A 27,979-nucleotide genomic window follows, 5' to 3' on the forward strand; every position below is an offset into this window, starting at 1 on the left:
TGTGACAGTTCTCAGCTGAGTGCCTCAGTCTTCCTGTAGAACAGTGGTGATGTGCAAAGTTCGTTGAGACCTCTGGAAGAAAGCTGCTAGGTAAGTGAGTATTGTTTTGTTATTGCTGAGGCATAGCATCTTTTCTGTGACTAACAAGCCCCTCTGTTCCTAGAAGGAATGATTTTTGTTCTGTTCTGTCTCTGTTTCCCCTTTTTCTTCTATCCTTTCATCTCCCTTCCCACTCCAACATGCTAATTCTTTTCTCTTCATTTTACTTGGTAATTTCCCCTTAAAATGCAGATAACTTTTATGGTCCATGAGGTCTGCACTAAATGGTGAATTCCTCTTTTACCCCTTCCTCCCTCACTGCTTGCCATGTTTCTAGCATTTCTTACTCCTAGGGGAATTCTGCACCACTGCGCATGTGCAGAATTTATGTCCCCTGCAGATTTTTTTGCTTCCCTGCAGAAAAATGACTTTCTGATGGGGAAGCAAAAGGAAGCCACTAGAACGGTCATGCGACCCTCCCCAGCAGTATGTTTTGGGTGCCCAGAGTAGCCGGCAGAGGTAAATCACTGTGGGGCAGAGGGCGGGACTGGGGAAGACTCAGCTGGTGACTCCTACCCTGTGCCAGGCTCAGCTGCTAGTCCTGGCTGGGCTGGGGAGGATGGGACTTCCTCTTTCTGCGCACAGCATCCGGGGCTGTGTCAAACCCACCCCTAGATTTCTCCCCTGGTTGTAAGAAGCTCTGCAAACTCTTCTCCCCCTTCCCCCCCCCTCCCCCCTGTGCTTCCTGCACCCATCGCTCCTCATCTGCAGGGGGAGGGATCCCTGTAAAGGGAGCTGCTCTTCCATCCATCCAGCTTCCTTGCATCCAGACCCTCCCACCAAGCGCCACTCCCACTCCCCCCCGCACCCAGAACCCCTTCAACAAGCCCCACTCCCCCTGTACCTGGACCACCCAGATCCCCACCGTACCAAGCCAACCAGCTGCACTTGAATCTTCCCTTCCCCCTCCCGAGCCCCACTTCCTCAGCATCTGGACCCCACCACTGAGCCCCACACACTCTCCTGCCAAGCTCTCTTTCCCCCCCCGACACTCCTCCTGCTGAGCCCCAACTACCTTCACCTGGGCCCCCCTGCAGAGTCCCATTATCGTTGCACCCAGAACCCCCCAACAAGCTCCTGTGCATCTGGATTCCCCACTGAGCTGCCCGCACCCAGATTGTGCCCCCCCCCCCCCCGAACCCTTTCAACTCACACTTGGATCTCGCTGCACTAAGCCCCTCCACACTTGGATCCTGCCTTACTGAGCCTGCCTGCCCACACCTGGTGCACCTGTCACAGAGGGGCAGGGCCCTGGGATGTTTCTGGGGCAGACCCAGTCCTTGCACTGTATCAGGGTTGGGTGCTGCCTCACCGCTGAGTCTGTGTCGCGGCGGGAGAGCTGCACAATGATCTCCCACCTCTGTGCAGCCAGTGGCCTGTGCTTCCTAATGCCATGCTGGAGCCTCCACATTTATTTGACAAATAAAATTTGCAGAATTTAAAATACTGTGTGCAGAATTTTTATTTTTTTGGTGCAGAATTTTTAAATTTTTGGTGCAGAATGCCCTCAGGAGTAATTACTCTTGCCGCTTTGGCTATGCTTGTGATTCAAACACCAATGTATGCAAGATTTGTGCTGCCGTCGGAGCAGGGAGTAGAGGGATCAGAGCAGCATGAAGAATTCAACTACTTTGAGGTCTGGGGATGGGAAAAATGATATGCCCACAGAAAATGTACCTAAGCACTGTTCCAGCACAACTACCTCTGTCATCATAAGATTTCTAGTAATGGAGTGGAGAGCCATGGCTTAGTAACCTTTTCAGAGAATGTTCTTACAGAAAACTTCAGTTATTATAAACCATAGTTACTTAAACGTAGTCATCTTTTGTGCTTTGCTGTAATGTTTTTCTTATTTCCATACTGCTTGTGGACACTGTATTGTTAACTTTGATTATAGTGTTTGTCATAATAAATGCAAAATATCTGATTCTTGCCCTGTTTTCCTTTAGAAAGAATGAAGGTCATCACTTGTGAAATAGCCTGGCACAACAAAGAGCCGGTGTATAGCTTAGACTTCCAACACGGAACTGATGGGAAAATAAATCGACTGGCCTCAGCAGGAGTAGACACTGCTGTTCGTGTGAGTTCCAAACTTTCACTGATTTTAGTGTGTGCAAGATAACTACCAAGGAATTTAATTTTACTTTAAAATTTCACATTCTTCTGGTTTTCCACTGCCCACGAGTAAGTGACTCAGATGAACAGTTATGTGAATGTGGGGCATGAACTCTATCAGTGTGAGTTTAGTCTTCAAGTTCTGGCTAATCTGCTTCTTCCTAATTTCATCTAGTTTGGGTAGGGTTTTGAAATTTTTGAATGACTGCACTCCTCCTGCCTCCTTGTAAAATATATAAATAACTGAACTGAAGAAAATGGTGCACACTAATTACAAAACTGAAAATAGATCAATTTTCAGGTATAGAAGCCAATTTACTATCTGTAATACTTTTATAACTAGATATGGAAAGTGGAAAAAGGACCAGATGGGAAAGCAATTGTGGAATTCTTGTCCAATCTAGCTCGCCATACCAAAGCAGTGAATGTTGTGCGTTTCTCTCCCAGTGGTGAGATTTTAGCATCAGGAGGAGATGGTGAGTAACATTATAATAAAGACCAATATAAAGAATATACATACATTTCATGTAAAAATGAGCACAGAAAGTGTCTATCTTTGGTTTTGTATGAACCACTGCCCTCCCTATCACCATAATACATGAGTGCCCCACACACCCTAATGAGTTTATTCCTCCAGCCTCCTTGTGAGATAGGGAAGTATTTTCTCTGTTTTACAGATGTGAAAGAATTATTCCTGTTTTACAGATGTGGCATTGAGCAGCTTGCCCAATATCATAAAGGGACTCTGTGGCCGAGTTGTGAAATTAAATCCATCTCCTTAGTCCCAGACCAGTGCTTTATCCTCAGGACCAAAGGGATTGGATAGCTCTCTATTGTGTTTGACACAAATGTGTCATATTTTAAGGGAAGATTTCCAAAGGCACAAAGGGCAGTTAGATACCCTTTGAAAGTTGGGAACCTGACTCCCACTTGTACCTTTGGAAATTTCCTTCTTAATCAGATTGTTTAATGAAAAAGGCTAGATCAACATAAATCAAAACTAACTTGTACATTTGTTTACTGTTCCTGCGTAATAAAGGTAATGGTGGGGAAAAAAGCATTTCTAGGTCAATCACCAAAAAAAATCTCCAAGGCTAGTCTAAATATTTTTGCTGGTTGAGTTGCACATTACATGTCTATCTTTGGGTTAGCAGGATAAGGCCAATATAATAATTCATTATCAGAAAAATTTATCAACAAGTCAAATTATTCCACAGATGCTGTGATTTTATTGTGGAAATTGAATGATAACAAAGAACCAGAACCAATAGCATTTCAAGATGAAGATGAAGCTCAGCTGAACAAAGAGAATTGGACAGTAATTAAAACTTTAAGGTAATTTAATTGGGCTTTTTGAGAGTTTTCTTCATTCCATGATGCTCTTTATGTCTGGAACGGCCTTCCACTCAACATATACAAATCCCCTTCACGGTTTTTGGAAAACTCACCTGCTCCACAGCTAATTCCTGTTATGCTTTCTAACTTCTGCCCCTATTTATTATCAGTGAGTGCTGGTGTTCTGTACCAGTCTGTTTCCCGTCTTCTGGGGATGTTAAGGCAGAAGATCTGATATCTGTGGCATAGCTCTCTGCACCTACTTATATGATCATGTACTTCAAAAGCTCTGTCTTTGTCCACTTTTGCACAGGGACATTTTAAGAAAACAGACATTTTTATTACTGTATTTATAGTGAATGTAATTTAATAATAAATATTAAACAAAAAAGTGCCAAAAGATAAAAATGAATCATGCCTGTTTGCTAAATGTCAGTCCCAGCCAAATTGTTTAAACTAGTTTTTAGAGTTGTTGAAAAGTCTTATTCCAGCTGTCTGGAAATATTATTTGCAAATTACAGTAATACAATTGTTACTTTTACATTTTTTTATTATGTATTCATCTAATACAAAATAGCCTTTATTTCACATTATATATGATGCTTATTAAAATGTATGTGTATTCACAGTTAAAATAGTTCATTTATCTAAGTGAAATGAGTCGTGGTTTCAGTCCAGTTCCTAGTGGGCAAGACATCAGAGCGCCACTACCACAGGGGAACTGAATGGCATCCTGTTGCCACTCTCAGTGGAGAAGCAAAGGAATGAAAGGCTGTGGAAACTGAAATCACCTTTTGTCCCTTCATGGGACAATATGTGGAACACTATCCTGTTTGAGCAGCATCTGTGGATAAACTGAGCACTCTGGTCTCCAGGTTTTCTCAGTTTGCACCTCTTATGGTCGTTAAATTCATTAGTAATTCACACTGTTTTACAAAAAAAAAAAAAATCTAGTATCTCTACCTGATAAACCTGAATAGGTACAAAGTGTGTATAGTATAAAATATGCCTTCAAAATTTTTTTTATAATTTCCATACGAGACTGGAACAGCTTCCAAGATAAGTTAATTAGAATTAATTTTTCTCAACAAAATTGGAATTTTTAAAAATGGGAATGTAACCTATATTTTATCATTCAAATAGTCACATTGTGGTGTAAATCTACAAAATAATGCTAGTGATTCTTACCATTTTTAAAACTTATTTTTCATGGAGATTCTCCTAACTTGGACTTGATATCAGAAGACATTGGTTCAAATGCAATATGAACTAAACTTAGATTCTGAGATTTGATATGACTCCACTTGATATGCCAACCTTTTATTGAACACTTCTTGTGGAAAAAATGTATCTGTAAAGGAAAGTTTTCTGAAAAAGTGACCTTTCTCATATTTATATAATTTATTAGTACATGAACAATTGTGTGTTGTCTATATTGCACACATTCCTGGGGATGTTCATTTTTCACATATTTAATTCTACATCATTTGAAGTCATTTGTGAATTCAGGGTTTTTATTTCTTTGAAAGATGCCATGTTATACAGAAGTTAGCAGGGTTATATGTGTGTTAGTCCTACTAGCAGGAATATATATAGATATATAGTTTAAAAATAAAAAGCAGTGGCTGGCCATCTCACTATTGCAATAATTGATAACCTTTGGTTATAGGCTTTTAACATTTTAAAAAAATCTGACTTTGTTCATAACTCTTGTTCTTGCTATTACTAATGATCACAATCTACTACCCCGGATTCCAGAGGCCACTTAGAGGATGTGTACGATATTTGCTGGACCCCTGATGGAAACTGCATGGCATCTGCATCAGTAGATAACACAGCTATAATGTGGGATGTCAATAAAGGTAATTGCTAAGTTTCTAATTTGTCTTTGTGGCATCCATCCTGTGATAAGTAGAACTGCTTAATGCTTAAGAAATAACGAAAGCATCTTTTTTTTTTTTAAGACAATATGGTCAAATTATCTCCTGAATTTGTGAGGGTGGGGTGGAAATACCTCTTAGTCTGGGAGCGTGATGTAGTGAAATCTTATTTTGTGGACAGGTTAGAGACAAAAGGGTCAGGGAGGGGTAATTTGATTCACACAGTCTACAGAATCATAGTTTCCATGGTGTCACTCTCCGTGGCATGGCAGGGGGGACTCACTGCCCTCCCAGCTCCAGGTCCTCCAGTGGTGAAAATTTTGATAATACAGTGTTGTCAGAGATGGGTCGATACCCATTTTAAAAGCCCTTTCTCCCACAACCACAGTGGTACCAAACGTGACAAATTTTGAACAATTATATAGATTTATATTTGAGAAAACATTCAAAATTATACGTTAACACAGAGATGCATTGCTTAAGTAAAGAAGACATTAATCTTTGGTAATTCTAGGGAAGCTAGCCTTGACATATAGGCCTGAAAATATTTATTCATCGTCAATGTTGTCTCCATCTAGGGCACCACTGCTAGACATGTCACACTGATTCTCGTGTGCAGCGCACTCGTACATCTCTGTAAAAAGCAAGCTGCTGGCCAAATGTTTGCCGGGTGGTGAGCATCTGGTCTTTGCTCTTGTGAGCATTTGATTAGCGGAAGGATTGTTTCTGGAGTGCGAGGCATTTCACATACACTGGTGTGATTAGTCCATCATCCAAGACCTATCCATGCCCAAACGGGGAGGATAGTTCGCACTTGATCATCCCAGAGCCATTCCATTGCTTGATAATTTGCCCCCTCTTGATAGAAAAACAGAGAAAAGCTACTTCTTGGAAAACATCCATCAACATCCAGACTGATTCTTGTCAGCATATTTATACCTGCCCCTGGAAATTTCCATTACATGCATCCGACAAAGTGGGCATTCACCCACAAAAGCTTATGCTCCAATACATCTGTTAGTCTTAAAGGTGCCACAGGACTCTGTTGCTTTTTACAGATCCAGACTAACACGGCTACCCCTGTGATACGTAGCTCTGCAAGTGTCTTTCATGTTGGTCTTCAAATGGTACACTGGAGGCATTCATATGCCAAGTTTATATATGACCTCATCAGTGATTGTCTCAGCCATTCCAAGCACCTTTAAAGGGTGGAGAATGTCTTAGGAGGATGAATCAAATGCCTTCTGGTAAGACAATTTGGTCTTCCAGTAGTGTCACATCCTGGCAGTGTGGTGGCATTTAATGGTCCGAGTAGTAGGAACACATCTCTGAGGAATATACAGCGATTCTGTTCCCTAACAGCAGGCACAAAAACAGAATCTTGCGGAAGTTTTCGGTAGCATCACACAACACTAGCTCGTGTGTCGTGTGCACATCTTTCACTGTGACATTGAAGGCATGCAAGATCATTTTAGTGTCAGCCGCCTCTTGGGAACTATTAAGAAACTTCACTTAACAGTGAAAGGCAGCAGCTTCGTTATGCCAAATGATGAAAAAATTCTTTGAGCAACTCTTCTCATGCTGGAGTATTTTTCCTGCAAAGTACGCAGTTGTCCTCCATGCAAGTATGAGACAGTAGCTTCTTCATTGTGACACATGGAGTCAGTGTGTTGGACAGGTGTAATACTCTGGAATCTCTTCTTGTAATATTTTTAACAGATTCCTCTGCATACATGTTAAACATGAGTGTCAATGGTGCCTGTGACGTTGCAGTCTATATGGTTTTATAAAAATATAAGTGCATATAATGTAACTGGGATATGCTTCATGCAAAAGGTCTTTTGTAAGGTATCATTACAAAGCTTATAATCTACTGAGTGTGATCATCCTATATGTATAAATGTACCACACTTGTATCTAAAACTAGAAATATAAAATATAACTCTGAGGGCCTATTGTAATTATGCAAAGTGTGGGCCATTAATGGTGGTTTGGAATCTTGATGACTCCCATTAACCAGGACCATTGTCTGCAGATGGCTGTGTTTTACCTGTGAGTCTTCCTGTATATGTGTGTGCTGGCAAATGGGCAATGAAGTCTTGCAGTGACATGTGATCATGTCACCTGAACTGGAATCCATCTTTAACCTGGTGCTTTTCCAGTGAGGGGGGTGGAAACCCAGAGGGACAAAGGGTTCCCGCCTTATGCAAAAGATATATAAAGGGGTGGAACAGAACAAAGGGAGAGAGAGGAGAGCCATCATGAAGAATCCCCTAGCTACCACCTAAGCTGGAATAAGAGCTGTACCAAGGGAAAGAATTGTGCCCAGGACTGGAAGGTGTCCAGTCTGAGGAAAAAACTTACTGAAACATCTCTAAGGGTGAGATTATCTGTATTTAGTTCGATTAGCCATAGATTTGCGCATTTTATTTTATCTTGCTTGGCAACTTACTTCTGTCTGTTACTACTTGGAACCACTTAGATCCTACTTTCTGTATTTAATAAAATCACTTTTTACTTATTAATTAACTCAGTATGTATTAATACCTGGGGGAGCAAACATCTGTGCATATCTCTCTATCAGTGTTATAGAGGGCGAACAATTTGAGTTTACCCTGCATAAGCTTTATACAGGGTAAAACGGATTTATTTGGGTTTAGACCCCATTGGGAGTTGGGCATCTGAGTGCTAAAGACAAGCACACTTCTGTGAGCTGTTTTCAGGTAAACCTGCAGCTTTGGGGCAAGTAATTCAGACCCTGGGTCTGTGTTGGAGCAGACGGGAGTGTCTGGCTCAGCAAGACTTGGTGCTGGAGTCCTGAGCTGGCAGGGAAAGCAGGGGCAGAAGTAGTCTTGGCACATCAGGTGGCAGCTCTCAGGGGGGTTTCTGTGATCCAACCCGTCACAGTGCCACCCTCTGCAGTGTAATGGGGGTGGGTGGGGGAATGCGTGGCTCCTCATGCCTCCCAGCACCAGGTCCCCTGGTTGGTGGAGAGTTTTGTGGGTTGAGTTGATATCATTAGAAAGCCTTTTCTCCCACTACTGTCATTGTAAGACACTTTACGAGAATGTTCTCTATTTAAGTGTAAAAATATATAATTTACATTCTGAAATACTTGGCCTTGTTTTATTTCTGAAATGAAAAGTGTGTTATGAAATAGAAATTGAGTTTTGGAACTTAGAAACTATTTGCTTTTTCAGGGCAAAAAGTTTCAATTTTTAATGAACACAAGAGTTATGTACAAGGAATAACATGGGATCCTGTCGGCCAGTATATTGCAACTCTTAGCTGTGATAGGTGAGTTATTGTTTTAAGTGTTTCCTATTACTATTCTTTGTTGCATGTTAATTAAGTCAAGAAAAGAACTGAATGCTTTTCACTTCACAAGTATCAATATCTGGAAATGTGAGTTTTAATTGCTGTTCACATTGGTCCTTCAAAGGGAACTGCAAAGGTGAAGTGAGAATTGGTGTTAATCCCAAATTTATTTCTGTGCTGAATGCATCCAAAGTCTTAGAGGGAACATTCAACAAAGAAATAATTTTAATTAAACTTTTAAACAAATGATCCTCCACTGGGCATTTTTGGATCACTGAAGATATCAGAAGTTTAATTTTTCTGGGCTGAATGTCCCTCTTTTTCATCCCACCCCATATCCCCACCCTCAGCAGCCTGGTTAGTAAGGTCATTTGGCAAACAAATCTGTGTTTAACTCAATTTTTTTTCATTTTAACTTAGCAGGTCACCTTAAATTGTTTGGGGCTATGCATCCTATTTTGATAGACTTTGCAACTGGCTAATAAACCTCTGGGAGAGTGATCCCTGATTTGAGATTTCTTTAGTACCAAAGTGTTCCGAATCTCTGTAATGCAGAAAAATAGCACATCAGTGGGCTGTCTTCATAGACTATAGAAATTACATGGGCATTGTGTAGCTAGTGCCTTAGTTTAGTTGATCTTAGGTACCTTTTTATCACCAAAGTCTTCCCCTTTAATTATATTTATCCCTTTGTCGCTAGTGTGTGTTGAAGAAAAAAAGATGGATACATGTTAACCTACATCTTCTATTGGTTTTATTCTCTCCAGGGGCTGGAGGTGTAGTGATGCCCTTTTAATAAATCCCCTCCTGATTCATCTTCCTCTTTTCTTTTATCTTTCCTCTCCTCTGGATTACTAGCCTCGATTCCAGAGGTGTAACAAGGAGTAGCAGGATGAAATTAAGAAACAGAAAACTGTCTGTGTATACCTGGAAAGCCTTCATAATGATGAGGGTTCTATTTCAGAGGGTACTGATCTCACTTGGAGCAGATCCTGCAAGTGGATCAGAGAGAGGACAAGTAGAAAGACCTAATAGTCCCTTTGAATCTCCATGGGATAAACACGATATTTGGATGTTTCTCTAAAAAATGATCAGCTGTGAAATAATAAAGTGACAGTTTAAATTATCTTTAGACTTCAGAGTTCACACCCTGAAAGACATGAATTAAGTCTGTTCACACTTCTCCCGTGCAGATTTAGGAAGATAATCTTGCACAGGCCTGCATTCAATTCACATTCGTAAGGAAACTGCAACAATAACGGCTAGAAGTATGATTTATTCTTTCAGTGACGGTTCATGTTCTGTAGAAACTGATGGAATCACTAGGGAAGTCCCAGGAAATTGTTCAGGTCTTTTCCATTTCACTTTGAGCCCTGATTTTTCCTCAAGGGCACATACACACATGTCACAAATAAGCTTCTGTGAATAAATCAACAAAGGTCCATGTTTTCTGCAGCCCTTCTTATGGTTCTGCAAATACCAGAGGATCATGTGTCCTTTGTTTGCAATGCTGACGACAGTAGTGCAGAGCTGTGCAGGCTCTGTGCTTCTGTCAGAGATGATGGACAGCAAGAGAGTCACACAGGTGCATGGAATTTTTAAAAAAGACATGAAAATTATGGGATAGAGATGGCATGGGTGTGGAGAAAGTTGCATGATGGGAACTTGACCCTGCAGTCCTAGTCACCCCTGCGCAACTCGTTTCTGCCCCACCGTGCATTGCCAAAACTTCCCAAAAGACAGTGTGCTGGACAGTGGCAAGTTTCACATCATGATGCTCCTCACTGCATTGAAACAAGCGCTCCTGGTGAATGTGCGCAGCGCCGATGCAAGGAGCCCAGCATGCACATGCACAAGCAATATGCTAACTGTGGTGGCTTTATGCTGACAAAACTTGCGGCAGCAAAAATTTGTAGGGTAGAGATGCCCTTAGTGGTTATTTGTTAATGTCCTGTCCTATAATATTTAGTAGTAATAATCTCCTACCCTTTTAGAAGGAAGTCCTTTTGTCACATAACTGTCAACTGGATCCAGAAAGTTCTGATTGAAAAGGAAGGTGCTGTAACTCTGTATGAAATAGACAAGGATATTGCTCAGTGCGGAAGGTACCTGTTTGTGGGTAACGATATTCTCCATTATGTAGGGTGCTGCGTGTGTACAGTACACAGACTAAGCGTGTAGCGTTCAATGTTACCAAGATGCCATCAGGAGCTGAAGGCGAGGTAAACTGTTCTAATACTAACAATGTTATCAGATAACCCTTGGTATGTTTTTTACAAGGGCTGCTCTCTCTGAAAGTGAAATTTGGAAAAAAACTATTCAGTTTTAGAAATAATTTACTTGTACATCAGATATTTTTGCATTTGTCTCTTCATTTATTGCTATATGAATGTGTGGAATAGAAGATATTTCTTCATATTGTTTTCTCTGACTTTAGTTTACTGTGGAAGTGACCATCACAAATAATATTGTCATCTAGTCTCTTGCAAGTTCATCTGCTCCCATAACTTAGCAAATTGACAATGCTGATGCCCTTACGTAAAGTTCAAGGGGAGAGAAGCAAAAAATAGTCTGTACACAGAGAATTTCTTTTAAATGGAATAATTTCAAAGAAATCTGTCCGGCAGCAGCTCTTAAGGTTATTAATAGTTATAATTAGGGCTGTTGATTAATCACAGTTAACTTACGCGATTAACTCAAATTAATCGCAATTAAAAAAATTAATCGCAGTTTAATCGCACTGTTAAACAATAGAATACCAAGTGAAATTTATTAAATATTTTGGATTTTTTTACATTTTCAAATATATTGATTTCAGTTACAACACAGAACACAGTGTACAGTGCTCAATATATTGTTTTTGATTACTAATATTTACACCGTAAAAATTATAAACAAAATAAATAGTATTTTTAATTCACCTCATACACATACTGTAGTTCAATCTCTTTATCGTGAAAGTTCAGTTTACAAATGTAGGGTTTTTTTTCATAACTGCATTCAAAAACAAAACAATGTAAAACTTTAGAGCCTACAAGTCCACTCAGGGTATGTCTACACTACAGGATTAATTCGAATTTATATAATTCGAATTTAGGAAACCGATTTTATAAATTCGAATGTATTCGGCCACACTAGGCACCATTAATTCGGTGGTTTGCGTCCAAGCTACCATAGTAGCATCGATTTCCAGAGCGTTGCATTGTGGGTAGCTTTTCCATAGCTATCCCATAGTTCCCGCAGTCTCCACCCCCCTTGGAATTCTGGGTTGAGACCCCAGTGCATGATGGGGCAAAAAACATTGTCGCAGGTAGTTCTGGGTACAGCCTCCCCCTCCCTCCCTGAAAGCAACGGCAGACAACCATTTCGCGCCTTTTTTCCTGAGTGAACTCTGCAGACTCCATTCTGCATCAAGCATGGATCCCGTTGTGCTCCAGAACGCAGTCTTGAACATTATAAACACCTCGCGCTTTCTCGTGGAGTTTATGCTTACACAGGACCAGAAAAAAGAGGCGAGGAGGAGGAGGAGGCGGCGATTGCAGCGCAGCGACCAGCGTGATGAGGACATGGACACGGACACAGAATTCTCTGAGACCGCGGGCCCCGGTGCTTTGGAGATTATGATGTTAATGGGCCAGGTTATAGGCTTTGAACGCCGATTCTGGGCCCGGGAAACAAGCACAGACTGGTGGGACCGCATAGTGTTGCAGGTGTGGGACGATTCCCAGTGGCTGAGAAACTTTCGCATGCGTAAGGGCACTTTCATGGAACTTTGTGACTTGCTTTCCCCTGCCCTGAAGCGCCAGAATACCAAGATGAGAGCAGCCCTCACAGTTGAGAAGCGAGTGGCGATAGCCCTGTGGAAGCTTGCAACGCCAGACAGCTACCGGTCAGTCGGGAATCAATTTGGAGTGGGCAAATCTACTGTGGGGGCTGCTGTGATGCAAGTAGCCAAAGCAATCACGGAGGTGCTGCTACGAAAGGTAGTGACTCTGGGAAATGTGCAGGTCATAGTGGATGGCTTTGCTGCAATGGGATTCCCTAACTGTGGTGGGGCAATAGATGGAACCCATATTCCTATCTTGGCACCGGAGCACCAGGGTACCCAGTACATAAACCGCAAGGGGTACTTCTCAATGGTGCTGCAAGCACTTGTGGATCACAAGGGACGTTTCACCAACATCCATGTGGGCTGGCCGGGAAGGGTTCATGACGCTCGCGTCTTCAGGAACACCAATCTGTTTAAACGGCTGCAGCAAGGGACTTACTTTCCGGACCAGAAAATAACCGTGGGGGATGTTGAAATGCCAATTGTTATTCTTGGGGACCCAGCCTACCCCTTAATGCCATGGCTCATGAAGCCATACACAGGCAGCCTGGACAGGAGTCAGGAGTTGTTCAACTACAGGCTGAGCAAGTGCAGAATGGTGGTAGAATGTGCATTTGGCCGTTTAAAAGGTCGCTGGCGATCCTTATTGACTCGCTCAGACCTCAGCCAAACCAATATCCCCATTGTTATTACTGCTTGCTGTGTGCTTCACAATCTCTGTGAGAGCAAGGGGGAGACCTTTATGGCAGGGTGGGAGGCTGAGGCAAATCGCCTGGCTGCTGATTACTCGCAGCCAGACACCAGGGCGATTAGAAGAGCACACGATGAAGCGCTGCGCATTAGGGAAGCTTTGAAAACCAGTTTCATGACTGGCCAGGCTACAGTGTGAAATTTATGTTTGTTTATCCTTCCTGAAAACCCGCCCCCTTTATTGACTCATTCTCTGTAAGGAACCCACCCTCCCCCTTCCCCCAGCTTGCTTTCAAAGGAAATAAAGTCACCATTGTTTAAAAATCATTTATTCTTTATTAATTGATTATAAAAAGAGGGAGAGAACCTGAGTGGGGTTTGGGAGGAGGATCAGCGGGAAGGAAAAGCCCAGTAAAAAAAGGTTAAAAAAATGGCAGCCTTTTGCTTGGGCTGTCCACTGGGGTGGAATGGGAGGGTGTACGGAGCCTCCCCCCCCCCGTGTTCTTACACATCTGGGTGTGGAGGCTATGGAACATGGTGAGGAGGTAGGGGGGTTATACAGGGGCTGTAGCGGCACAGAACCTGAGTGGGGTTTGGGAGGAGGATCTGCGGGAAGGAAAAGCCCAGTAAAAAAAGGTTAAAAAAATGGCAGCCTTTTGCTTGGGCTGTCCACTGGGGTGGAATGGGAGGGTGTACGGAGCCTCCCCCCCCGTGTTCTTACACGTCTGGGTGTGGAGGCTATGGAACATGGTGAGGAGGTAGGGGGGTTATACAGGGGCTGTAGCGGCACTCGGTTCTCCAGCAGCCGTTCCTGAAGCTCCACCAGACGCCGGAGCATGTCTGTTTGCTCACGCAGCAGCCCCAGCGTTGCTTCCCGACTCCTCTGATCTTCCTGCCGCCACCTCTCATCTCGAGCGTCTCTCCTCTCCTCACGTTGGTCCCTTCTGTCCTCACGTTGGTCCCTCATGTCCTCACGTTGGTCCCTCCTGTCCTCACGGTCACTGGCTTCTTTCCTATACTTGCAAACCGTCTCCTTCCACTCATTCAGATGAGCTCTTTCATTCCTGGTGGATTGCATGATTTCGGAAAACATCTCTTCTCTCGTCTTTTTTTTACGACGCCTTATCTGGGATAGCCTTCGGGAAGGAGGAGGGAGGCTTGAAACATTTGCACCTGCTGGAGGGAGTGAAAAAAGGAGAGAATTTTTTTAAAAGATACATTTTTCAGAACAATGCTTATACTCTTTCACGGTGTATACTATTCACATTACATAGCACATGTGATTTCTGTGCAAGGTCGCATTTTGCCTCTTAATATTGAGTGCCTGTGGCTTTGCTGCTAGAGATCACAGACGCAGGTCGGGGCAACAGAATTCACCTTGCATGCTGCCATGGTAAGCCACTGTCTTTAGGCTTCTGCGCCCTGCTTTCCCACATACCAAGCAAAGCCCGTTGTGCTGCAGTTTTCCTGTTAGCTTGTTTTCTGCTGCTGAAGGTTAACACCCCCCCCCCCCCATCCAATTCTCTGGGATGAGTGCTTTCTCCCTCCCCCCACCGCGTGGCTGGTATCAGGGAAGATCCCTGCAGGAACCAAACTAACACCCCCCCCCCCCCCCACCCGCCATGAATTCTCTGGGATGAGTGCTTTCTCCCTCCCCCCACCGCGTGGCTGGTATCAGGGAAGATCCCTGCAGGAACCAAAATAACACCCCCCCCCCCCACCACCCGCCATGAATTCTCTGGGATGAGTGCTTTCTCCCTCCCCCCACCGCGTGGCTGGTATCAGGGAAGATCCCTGCAGGAACCAAACTAACACCCCCCCCCCCCCCACCCGCCATGAATTCTCTGGGATGAGTGCTTTCTCCCTCCCCCCACCGCGTGGCTGGTATCAGGGAAGATCCCTGCAGGAACCAAAATAACACCCCCCCCCCCACCCGCCATGAATTCTCTGGGATGAGTGCTTTCTCCCTCCCCCCACCGCGTGGCTGGTATCAGGGAAGATCCCTGCTAGCAAAACGCGAAAAGCTCTGGGCCAATCCTCCCCCCCCCCCCCCCCCTTGCACTTGGCTAAGGGAAGGATTTCTTTTCAGCCACAGGCAAACAGCCCAGTAGGAACGGCCACCTCAGTCCCCTTAATTAAATTCCCTTATTTCAACCAGGTTACCCTAAGCGATATCACTCTCCTGAGGATTACACAGCAAGATAAAGAACGGATGTTGCTTGAATGCCAGCAAACACCGGGACCATACGCTGCCAGGCTCTGTCAGGCAATGATACCAGATTACTTGCTACTAGCATGGCGTGGTCAAGTGTCCTACCATGGAGGACGGAATAAGGCTGCACTGCCCAGAAACCTTGTGGCAAGGCTTTTGGAGTACCTCCAGGAGAGCTTCATGGAGATGTCCCTGGAGGATTTCCGCTCCATCCCCAGACATGTTAACAGACTTTTCCAGTAGCTGTACTGGCTGCGAATGCATCCCAAGTGCTCAGGGCAAATTAATCATTAAAAATGCTTGCTTTTAAACCATGTTTTATATTTTAAAAGGTAAACTCACCTGAGGTCCCTTCCATGGGGTCATGGTCTTGGGTGCTGGCTTGGGAGGCTTGGGAGGGTACTTCAGTCAGGGTGAGAAACAGTTCCTGGCTGTTGGGGAGAACGGAGAGCTGGGTGCTCTCTGCCAGCTCGTCCTCCTCCTCCTCCTCCTCTTCCCCTTCCGCGGAATCATCAGGTGTACCTGATGAGATTATCCCCAGCTCGGAATCCACAGTCAGAGGTGGGGTAGTGGTGGCGGCCCCCCCTAGAAATGCATTTAGCTCAGCGTAGAAGCGGCATGTCCGCGGCTCTGACCCGGAGCGACCGTTTGCCTCCTTTGCTTTTTGATAGGCTTGTCTGAGCTCCTTGACTTTCACGCGGCACTGATCTGTGTCCCTATTGTGGCCTCTCTCCATCATGCCCTTGGAAATTTTTTCATAAGTTTTGGCATTTCGTCTTTTCGAACGCAGTTCAGCTAGCACTGAATCCTCTCCCCATATAGAGATCAAATCCAGTACCTCCTGTACGGTCCATGCTGGTGCTCTTTTTCGATTATCAGCCTGCATGGTTACCTGTGCTGATGAGCTCTCTGTGGTCACCTGTGCTCTCCACGCTGTGCAAACAGGAAATGAAATTCAAATGTTCCCGGGGCTTTTCCTGTCCACCTGGCCAGTGCATGCGAGTTCAGATTGCTGGCCAGAGCGGTCACAATGGTGCACTGTGGGATAGCTCCTGGAGGCCAATAACATCGAATTGAGGCCACACTAACGCTAATTCGAATTGACAAATTCGATTTTGGCGCTACTCCGCTCGTCGGGGTGGAGTACAGAAATCGAATTAAAGGGCCCTTTAATTCGAATTAAATGGCTTCGTTGTGTGGACGGGTCAAGCGTTAATTCGAATTAAGGCAGCTAAATCCGAATTAAAGTCGTAGTGTAGACCAGGCCTTAGTCCTCCTTGTTCAGCCAATTGTGACGACAAAGAAGTTTGTTTACATTTACGGGACATAATGTTGTCTGCTTATTATTTACAATGTCACCTGAAAGTGAGCACAGGCATTCACATGGCATTTTTGGAGCCGGCATTACAAGATATTTATGTGCCAGATATGCTAAACATTCGTATGCCCCTTCATGCTTCGGCCACCATTCCAGAGGACATGCTTCCATGCTGATGATGCTCGTTTTAAAAAGAAAAAATGTTTCATTAAATTTGTGACTGAACTCTTTGGAGGAGAATTGTATGTCCCCTGCTCTCTTTTACCTGCATTCTGCCATATATTTAATGTTATAACAGTCTAGGATGATGACCCAGCACGTGTTGTTTGTTTTAAGAACACTTTCACTGCAGATTTGACAAAACTCAAAGAAGGTACCAATGTGACATTTCTAAAGATAGCTACAGCACTTGACCCAAGGTTTAAGAATCTGTGTCTTCCAAATAAGTGCCTTCCAAAATCTGAGCGGGACGAGGTGTGGAGCAAGCTTTCAGAAGTCTTAAAAGAGCAACCCTCCGATGCGGAAACTATAGAACCTGAACCACCAAAAAAGAAAATCAACCTTCTGCTGGTGGCATCTGACTCAGATGATGAAAATGAACATGCATCAGTCTGCACTGCTTTGGATTGTTATCGAGCAGAACCAGTCATCAGCATGGGCGCATGTGGAATGGTGGTTAAAGGGATATATGAATCTTTACGTGCCAAATGCCCTAAATATCTTGTGACGCTGATCTACAACAGTGCCATGGGAATGCCTGTTCTCACTTTCAGGTGACATCATAAAGAAGAAGTGGGCAGCATTATCTCCTGCAAATGTAAACAAACTTGTTTGTCTGGTTGGCTGAACAAGAAGCAGGACTGAGTGGACTTGTAGGCTCTAGAAGTTTTACATTGTTTTGTTTTTTGAATGCAGGTTTTCTACCTAACTCTACATTTGTAAATTCAACTTCTGTAATAAATAGATTGCACTACAGTACTTGCAATTGAAAAATACTATTTTTGTTTTCTTCAGTGCAAATATTTATAAAAAAATAAATATAAACTGAGCACTATACATTTTGTATTCTGTGTTGTAATTGAAATCAATATATTTGAAAATGTAGAAAACATCCAAAAATATTTAAAAATGGTATTCTATGGTTTAACAGCGCGATTAATCGTGATTCATTTTTTTAATCGCTTGACAGTCCTAGTTATAATATTGCATTAACATTTTTATTACTAATGCATAGCTTGCAGTCACCTGGCGGGTGTAATATAATTTTTGAGTGAAAATATATTGGTAAAAAGTTTCAAATCCCAAGGGGGAAGCAGAAGAGTTTTTTCCCCCCCAAATTAACTCTGAATGATAGATAGTAAAATAACTTTTTGGAGTTGTCTGTAAAGGAATGCATATCTTTTTTCTTTAGGAAGTAGCCTTAAGCAGGTTTGTTTGTCCTGAAAATCAGGTCTAAAATGGATCTGAGGGGGCATCTTTAAATCTCTAGTATTAGAGTTAAAGTAAGATTACCTAAGGGACAGACTCTTAGATTCAGTTAATTTGTAACTTGTCTGTTTACTTAAAATGTATCTTTATTCCCATGTCTTTATTTAATTTTTGGTTCTCTTTATCTGAATTTCTTGGATCTATCAAGTTGCATTTTTTCCCTTATTATACCCAAGCAATAGTGCTACTCTGTAAATAAAATGTATCTTCATCTGTTTCCGTTACTGGTGACTACTTCAATTTAAATAGCTATAATAATATGATAGAGGGAAACGAGAGGAATAGTCAAGTCTAATATGCCTTTGAAGTATGCTAATCAATATATGAAGAGGGATCCAGGGAGACTACCGTTAGCCATAGAGAATTTAAACCACACAAAATAATAGTTTACAAAAACAATTTGGAGGTAGCAAAATCTTAAATTATTTTAAGACCCACTAAAGACCCATTAAACTGGATCGCATAACCAGGTGATTGTCACACTTTAAGATAAATGTATTGACTGCAATTAATGGTGTTTTTCAGAGATGATACTTTAAAGATTTTTTTTTTATTCTTTTGAAATGTTACAGGTGAGAAGCTATCGGATGTTTCATGATGACAGCATGAAATCATTCTTCCGCAGGCTTAGTTTTACTCCTGACGGCTCTTTGCTTCTCACTCCAGGTACGTGAAAGGAAGATGTACCAGGTGCATGTGGCAGCCCTGGAGCGGCACTTTGCCCTTGTGTCAGGTACATGACTTTTGAAATGTCAGAGGAACATGGATATGTTGCATAATACAGCCACGTGCTGCAGCAGCAAAAGGGGTTAACAGTATCTTGTTCTTGTTACATTCTGCTGCTGCTGCTGGTGGTAGTAGCAGCCTGTGGTTCCCTATTTTACAGAGTAGGCTAAATTCAGTGTACCCCTCTGTATACATTTGCAATCAGTTTGGCATTTTATTAATCAACAGCAGGAGACTCAGACCTTCAGTGTAGTGTTAACACTTGCATAAGGCATTCTTTATGAAATTCCTGGTATATCAACAATGCTGCAGTGTCAGGAAAAAAAGGAGTATTTTCTTTTTTGACTTATTCTGACTCTACTCCTTTGTGTCCTTGTTCTTAAAAGCGTTCTGATTGATTAATAAGACCAAAGCTGCAAAGCGGGGTCTGTTACCTGCATAGACATTGATGTTGCAGCCATTTGCAAAAGTAAAGAGAAGCTTGTTTTGGAGCAGTATATAAGGAAAACTAAAATAGATTTAAAGTAGTATTTGGGATACATTTTCAAGTTGTGATCAGATCACAAAAACCTGGCCCTCTGACAAGGCTAATGCTTGTTGATAAATGTAAGTTTCTGTGCTTATTACCTTTGAATTGATGAGTAATGCTTTGAAACTTTTTTTAATTTTCTCAGCTGGCTGTGTTGAATCAGGAGAGAATGTAACCAATACTACGTATGTTTTTTCGAGAAAAAATCTTAAAAGGTAGGATTTAATATACCTAAATTTTCTTTATAATATATAGGGATGTGTGTTTGTGTATATATCCATTTAACATGCCATTTTCTAAAACATTTCTTCTTTTTAATAGGCCCATAGCTCACCTGCCCTGTCCTGGAAAGGCAACTCTGGCTGTTCGCTGCTGTCCAGTCTACTTTGAGTTGAGACCAGCACGTAAGAAAGGTGCCGTAAATCCTTTTGGGGAGTTTGTTTTACAGCAAATCTGCTGGAAGGCAAATCTGACTATGTAACTCCAGGTCATACTATTTTATGTCCCAGTCTTTTAACATTCCTTTAGGATATTAACTGTTGTACCACAACTAAGAAGCTATTTGCTGATTATAAGGCCTTAAATTCACTAAGTGCCTTTTGAGTGATTTTTGGTATAGTGGATAAATGTTCTCACTTGGCCTCTTATGGTGTTTTCCTACAACTTTTTTAACTCACTGGATAAACATAAATAACTTGGCTCAGCATTAAGGAATCACCTCGTAAAATATTGTTTTAGTCCTGATTGCCCACATCACAGAATCACTACAAAATTTGTCACAGTTTGCAACAATTGAAGATATTTTTTCAGGAGAGCTAAGACTGAAATAGCACTAGTGTTGCTGGTCAGGACTGGGATGCGTTGGCAGAGCTGTGGTGAGGGGAAATTTGTACACAAACTGCACAATAACCGGCTGGTAGGAAGTGAAAACCTGACCCTATTGAAGTCTGTGGGGCCAGGATTTTACCCTAGGGTTTTTAAACAAGACTATTCACATTCTTGCTAAAAGGCACAGATTTCCTCAATTCTAACTGGAGCACAATAGGGCCCCCTCCTTTGACGTGCATAACTCACAAATTATAGTATCCCTTACAGGATCCTGTTACTTAGTGCCATTTTTTTTTCACCATAACCTTCAGAGCTGCTGGTGGAAGAGAACTAGATGGGATTTTGTCAATCTGTCAGTTCTTTATTAAGCAGAGTGTTGCTGCTGCTGCTTCCACAACACTCTCATGAAAGCAAAAGATCCAGACTAGGGCCAAAATGTACAAACTTAGATGCCTAAAATTAAATAAGTGGCCTGATTTTCAAAGGCATTGAGCTTCCATAACACTGATGGAAGTCAGTGCGACCTGTGTATGTTCAGCACTGCTGCAAATAAAGGCCAGTTAGTGCTTGCCTTTTAGCACCAGCTGGAAAAATGTTGCTTCGGTATCTGTCCTCTAACCATACAAAGAACTAACTTCTAGCCCAGAAGATTAGCCAACTGTTGAAATTAAAAATTACAAAAGGAAATGAAATTCAGGAAGAAAATGGATTATAGCAAGTTCTGTTTTATATAAACTGGTAAGATTGTAATTTAAAGTAAATTTTGAGATTTGCTTATTCAGACCTTGAGTTAAAGTGCAAAAAAAGCTTCTGAATAGTTTAACTGGAGGATTTTCATTCCCACTCGAATAATTTAAAAAAGGCCAAAAAGACCAAACTTTCCCCAACCATTCACCTTTTAGGCTAAGACAAAATAGGAGAAACTTAAGTCCAAAGAGTAGCTTTTCCAGAAAATTGCATGTACTTGAAAATAGTGTTATATAATACAAGTGCCATCTTCTCAGCCAGAATGTTGGTACTGATACACTGCAATGAAAAAACTCTGTTCAAGCAGTTAAGTAAGTTAGTACAAGCAATACCATTATAATGGAGTGGTGGTCTCGGTGTGATTTTTCTCAGAGTTGTGTTCTTTGTACTCCTAGATGAAGCTTCACAGAAGTCCATCCCTGCTCTAATAAATCTGCCCTATCGGTTGGTGTTTGCTGTTGCTTCAGAAGATTCTGTGCTTTTCTATGATACACAGCAGTCCTTTCCCTTTGGTTACGTATCCAATATACATTATCATACTCTGAGTGACATTTCATGGTAGGTAACTGACAGATCCTTTAGATTTGTCATGGTAGAGCGGGCTGTCATTCTTATCTTTTCTGAAAGGATCCTCCTATTTCTTACTTTACACATCTATCAATCGATTGTACTTGTATGGTTACCATAGTACCTGAGTGCCTTGCAAGCTTGTAACGTATTTTTCCTCATGACACCCTTGTGAGATAGGGCAGTGCTATAATCCACATTTTACAGATGGGGAACTGAGGCACCAAAAGACTGAGTGACTTACCCAAGATCTCTCTGTCTGTGGCTGAGCTGGAAACTGAACCTAGGTCTCTCATGGCCCAGACTGCGGCCCTAATCACTGGACCATCTTTCCTCTCTAGGGTCTGTACCAGAGGTTCTCAACCTATTTACCGTTGTGGTCTGCATATGCAGCTCCCTGTGTTATGTTGGCCACATCCACACAATATATATACTGCCTGTATGGCCCTGAGGATGTCACATGGGCTGCAGCTGTGTGCTGATTGGGCTGCAAGCGGCCCGCGGGTTGAGAACCACTGGTCCATACTGTAACCACTATCCTTCCAGCTGAGGACTGGATATATGGGGCTTCTTTCAAAACCTGTCAATGATGCTCATGTGTGATGATGAAGGGGGGCTGTATGAGAACATGAACAGAAAATTAAGGTTTCTTAATTCACCAGTGATCACTGTTTGGTGAAGTGAATGGCAGGGGCCTGTTCATGTTATCGCTGCAGGGCTTCTGCCCACTGCCAGCACAAAGGGCAAGAAATGCCGCCAAACCAGTGCTGAACACAGTTTAAATACAATGTAAATTATGGCAAACTGCGTTCAGCAGAATGTCAGAAATCATGATTAAAAGGTGCTGAATATTTGTATACCTGCAGTTAAATTGTATTCAGTACCACTTCGGCGGCACCCACCTGCTGCTAGTAATGGGTAATGCCGTACCATAGACAAAGCCAGAGGAACTAAATCAATTGTCAAGGCTGTGCTTCATGAACTATTGATTGTTTGAGTTAGATGATGTCTTTGAGGTCATTTCAGGTTTATTTACATTTACACATTTATTTGGGGATGGGGCAACTTGTGTGATTGACATGGGATATGTTTCTGGGGAGAGCGGTCAGGACTAGCTCAGTTTCTCAGATTTCTTCCCTCTGAAAAAAATAAACAGGTCCAGTGATGGATCCTTTCTTGCTATTTCTTCCACGGATGGATACTGCTCTTTTGTGACATTTGAGGAGGATGAGCTTGGAGTACCATTGAAAGAGAAACCAGTGGTGTGTGTCACGACTGCTAGTGCAACAGAGAAGAAAATGAAGAAGAGTCAGTCACACAAGGTTGTCTCCCCAGTCCCCAGGCCAGTTGATGGAACCCCTCCGAACAGGACCCTGGATCCAAGTAATCTCACTCTCCAGCCTAAAACACCAGCAGCAATAATAACCAACAAGGATTCTCCCTCAACACCCGTTGGCATCAAACATATTCCAGCTTCATCTTCAGAGGAGAGGAAACCCATGCAGCCAGCCAGCCAGCGTGCTAAAGTAAACCAGCCCAGGAGGATTACTCTAAATGCTTTACAAGGGTGGAGTAAGACACCAAGGTAAGATTTATATTGCCGTTTCCTGTGATAAATGTGAAGGCCAAAACAAGCTGTTCTTGTGCTACTTTAGAAGTATGGAGGTTTTAAAATAAATTCTATAGCTATTTTTCATACTTTTGTGCTCCGTTTGTACTCCAAGTGAAAGGTCAAAATGACTTCTAGATCCTAAATTTGCGCCTTAATTATAGCAGAGTGACAGCTCTGCTATGGTTACGGTTAAGACCCGTTTTTGTTTAAAGCTCAACTCTAAAGTGTTCTAAAATCTACAGTTACTCAGATTGGCTTTGGTGTACCTCATAGGGATGTGGGATTCTGTTAGCGATCCAAATTTAGGGCCATTTAACTAAGGGGTTTCTGACATACAGACCCTTCTCACTACCCTTACCCCCAGCTTTTCTTCAAATTGACAGATTCTGGTAACCTGTCATTCTGTCCACAAATACAGATCAAACCGAGGCTCAGATCATCACCAAGCATCCCAGATGCTCGAGGGTTACCCCAGTAGAGCGCAGGGCACCCACCAGGCCTATGGGGAAAATCAAATGAAAATGTTACTTGAAAAAGCTTTTACTTCTGCAGTTAGACATGTGACAACTCGCCAGTCTATCTGCACGACTAATAGATTGTGCCGCGCATGCATGGACAGAGAAGTTAACAGGTTATTAGTAAGGCTACATTTTAGTCACAGGTATTTTTAGTAAAAATCCTGGACAGGTCACGGGCAATAAACAAAAAGTCACAGCCCCGTGACCTGTCCAGGACTTTTACTAAAAATACCTGGGACTAAATCTTACCTGCTGGGAGGGGGGTGCTCCTGAAGACTGCTGCTGGGAGGGGGGAATAACATGGGCGACGCTTCTGCTGAGGGGGTGGGGGACGGCCCAGGGCCCTGCTGCCGGTCTGGGCAGTGGGCAGCCCGCAGCCCCGCCGCTGCTGGTTCCGGACCGCTGCTCCAGGGCAGCGCTCGGGACCATTGCCTGAGTCTGCCAGAGCAGTGGCTGGTCCCGGGGCTTCCCCAGCTGCTGGGATGGTCCTGGGGTCAGCCGCACCAGCGCTGCAAAATTCATGGAGGACTTCTGTGACCTCCATGAATGATTCGCAGCCTTAGTTATTAGCCTTCAAAGTTTCACACTAGCTGGATCGCTCCAGGGGATAAGCAGTAGTATGAACTTGACCCACCCAGACAATGTCAGTTTGAGTCCCTCACCCCCTCCCTTGGATAGAAATTTAGAAGAGGGTGGTGGCATATTGCTAAAATCCATCTTAGAGGGTTTTTTTTTATTTTGGGGTGGAAAATGTTTGCTTGCGGGGAGGGGGAGCATGTGTGGGGGAAGGGGTGAGAAGGGTTTAGGTTTGCGTTGTGGGGAGGGGGATAAATGGGGATGGGAGGTGAAAGGTTGGGGGTAGCAGGTGAGGTATACATGGGGTGAATGGCATGGAGTCTAGTGAGAGAATAGGGGCGGGGGTGCCTGTCTGCCCCACATTCGCTACTTCTGTATGTGTGCTAGGATCTTGGGGGGGTCCCTATCCCTCCCCATGAGAATGGGTTTGGGGGGGGCTCTGCTTCCAGGGTGTCTGAGCCCCACTCCTTGCCCACCCGTGTGTGCATCAAGATCTGAGGGGTCCCTGCCTCTTTAGGGGAATGGAAGCCCCTCTCCCTGCTTCCCCTCATGTGAGCTCGGATAGCGGGGGTCTTGCCTCCTTGGGGGGTGTCTGAGCCTTGCTTCCTGACCCCTGTGCGTGTGCCGGGATCTAGGGAACCCCTGCCCATGTTTTTGGGGTCTCACCCCCTCCATGTGCCCCTCATGTGAACCAGATTCTGGAGAGAGGTCTAAACTGTTCTCCCTATCCCCTCCTCAGGTGAGTTGGGGTGGGAGCCGTGAGGGAAAACCCAGACTGACCAAGCAGTACACAGAATACAGCTCCTTTTCAGAAAGTTATGGTGGCTCTCAAAAGAACCTTGGGGTCCTCTGGTCATCCATAGGGGGAAGATTGGATTCCAAGACCAGGTCCAGTTGCAAACTTGGGTACACTGGCACATGAACATATCAGAAACATCTCCCACCGATCTTGCATATGGGGTGGGGGGTGGGAGGGAGCCTGGACAAAATAGTGGGGGGGGGGGGCAGCTGGGAGGGCAGCCAGACAGGAAGGGACAGGGCTGGTTAGTGGGGCTGAGTGGTGGGGGGAGAAGGGTATAGGGCCAGGACTGATAGTCCACTTGGCCTGCATGCTATCTACAACTGCCAGTGACCACTAACTCCTACCAACTAGTTTTCTTTCTGTTTAAAAAAATAACCTAGGAAATTAAATAGCAAAAAAACCTTCGTTCATGAAGAGTTAAGGTTTCCCAGTGACAACTCCATGTCCTTCCAGAGCTTCGAGTTCAGAAAAACTCAAACTGCAGAAAACCAGGAAATACAGAATTACAGTACGCTCCCATGCCCATGTAACTTACAAAACATGACCTATGAGAAAAGGTTTTAAAAAACTGATCATGTTTAGTCTTGAGAAAAGACTAGGAGAGAACCTGATAAGTCTTCAAGTATGTGAAGGCCTGTTATAAAGTGGCTGGTGCTCAGTTGTTCTCCATATTCACTGAAGGTAGGACAAGTTGTAAGGGGCTTAATTTGCAGCAAGGGAGATTTAGGTTAGATATTAGGATAGTTGAGTTCTGGAACAGGCTTCTAAGGGAGGTTGTGGAATCCCCATCACTGGAGGTTTTTAAGAACAGCATGGACAAACCCCTGTTAGGGATGGTCTAGGTATACGTGTGCTGCCTCAGTGAAGGGGGCTGGACTTGATGACCTCTCGAGATCCTTTCCAGCCCTACATTTCTGGGACTCTGTGCCATAACACAGAGACAGCTGTCGCAAAAAGAAAAAGAAAACACTGAAGTGTTTAGTTACCGTGTTTGTCACACTGCCCCATTTTTTATACTTAATTTTCAAATGGCATGTCTGGTAGATTTAACAGAAGAAAAGCACAAGCAATAAGTTGCTGGGGAAGTGTAATTTTTTTTAACAGTGCTTGTCAACAAACTTCTGCAGAAGAAAGGGTAATCCAGCAGAAAATTGGCATTTCACCCAGAAGAGGCAAAGTCAGAACAGTCCAGTGGAGGTATAGATAAGAGATTCCACTACAGTGGAAGGACCTGCCAGTACAGTGGAAGGACTTTCTTAAGGCCTGGTCTACACTGGGGAGGAAATCGATCTAAGTTACGCAACTTCAGCTACGTGAATAACGTAGCTGAAGTCGACGTACTTAGATCTACTTATCACGGTGTCTTCACTGCGGTAAGTCGACTGCTGACGCTCCCCCGTTGACTCCCCCTCTCACTCCGGTGGAGTACCGGAGTCGACAGGAGAGCGCTCGGCAGTCGATTTAGCGCATCTTCACTAGCTGCGATAAATCGGCCCCTGCTGGATCAATCGCTCCGGAGGTAAGTGTAGACATGCCTAAAGAGCAGAGTAGAAACCTTATCTTAGCAGCCAATTTTAATTTTTAAATCTCTTTCATATATATATAACATGTTTTGAAGTCAAGAATCAAGTACTGTGTTGCTCTATATCCACATATACTCATTCAAGGAAAGTGTCTAATAATTAAAACACTTCTGTCTTTCCAAGTTAAATTTTCAGTTCAGAATATCCCATACCAAAGGTAGCCAGGGAAAGTGTGGGTGTGTAAAGCACATCTATACCACTGTAGTTAATTGAAGCAGTAATTAAATAATTATACTGTACAGTACCTTTCAAAGAAGAATTTGTGGAAGTGAGGCATTAAAAGCAGTTGAATTGTATCTCTGTTTTATTTTTAAGGAGAATAAACTTGATTCCTCTGAAGACAGACACGCCAAACTCAACACACACAAATCTAGTGTCCACACCTTCCTCCTCAGAAGCAATTCAACATGGTAAGCCACTTTCTGGTCATAATTATAAAGATTTGCTGCTCAGCCATTTCATTCCAAATTACATTGTTATGGATCTTTGACGAGTGTGGCAAATATGAAAGTCTTGGTTCAAACATAAATACAGAGGGATTAATGACAAATTCAGAAACTTGTGTCTCCAACTCACAGTTTTGGAAGCTGCTGCTGCTTGATGGTACTTTGGACAATGTAAAGTGAGTTATTGTTCTCAGTCCAGTTGCTAGTGGACAGATGTCCACATTAGTCATCAGCAACACATTGGTCCTGCTTTGAGCAGGGGGTTGGACTAGATGACTTCCTGAGGTCCCTTCCAACCCTGATAGTCTGATTCTGTGAACACAGTTGATGTTAATTAGAATCCTGGCTGTCAGTCTCAACACCCAGGAATGAATTGGCATTGAGGTATTCACCTCCACATCAGACTGGTGGGTTGTACGGGCCAGCTTTCACTGCTGATCCTGCACGATGCTTGTACAGTGGATAAAGGACTTTGGTATCCAGGGCTGTCAACTCAGCATCTTTCATGAGTGCTAAATTCATTTTTAATTTTTTTTAAATGAAAAATAATAAACAAGAAATCAAACTAAGTGAATTTCGTTATTTCCCAATATTTCAGAGATACCTTCTCCCTCTGATGATCCTGTGCACAATCCCCCAGCATCTAAACGTCCCAGAACTGATGAAACTCCTGTCTCTGCATCTCCTGAAGAGCAAACCAGCTGTAGTTCAAACAACTGAAGACCAAAATTTCAGTAAACTCACTGTCTGGGGGCAATGCA

The 27,979-nt window shown here is 43.2% G+C and overlaps 1 protein-coding gene across 1 annotated transcript; it reads left to right on the forward strand.

The window, feature by feature from the left end:
• Window positions 1-4: 4 nt before the first annotated feature.
• On the forward strand, window positions 5-27,938 carry CHAF1B (chromatin assembly factor 1 subunit B). The gene is made up of 14 exons (XM_065423091.1): window positions 5-90; window positions 2,053-2,179; window positions 2,558-2,690; window positions 3,432-3,549; window positions 5,308-5,411; window positions 8,630-8,726; window positions 10,891-10,969; window positions 18,857-18,950; window positions 19,685-19,754; window positions 19,861-19,952; window positions 21,510-21,672; window positions 22,838-23,266; window positions 27,088-27,182; window positions 27,817-27,938. The coding sequence occupies exons 2-14, from the start codon at window positions 2,054-2,056 to the stop codon at window positions 27,936-27,938; spliced, it is 1,722 nt and encodes a 573-aa protein (XP_065279163.1). The 5' UTR covers window positions 5-90; window position 2,053.
• Window positions 27,939-27,979: the final 41 nt, after the last annotated feature.

Source organism: Emys orbicularis, chromosome 1 (assembly GCF_028017835.1).
Source record: "Emys orbicularis isolate rEmyOrb1 chromosome 1, rEmyOrb1.hap1, whole genome shotgun sequence".
In the NCBI taxonomy this organism is placed as follows: Eukaryota; Metazoa; Chordata; order Testudines; family Emydidae; genus Emys; species Emys orbicularis.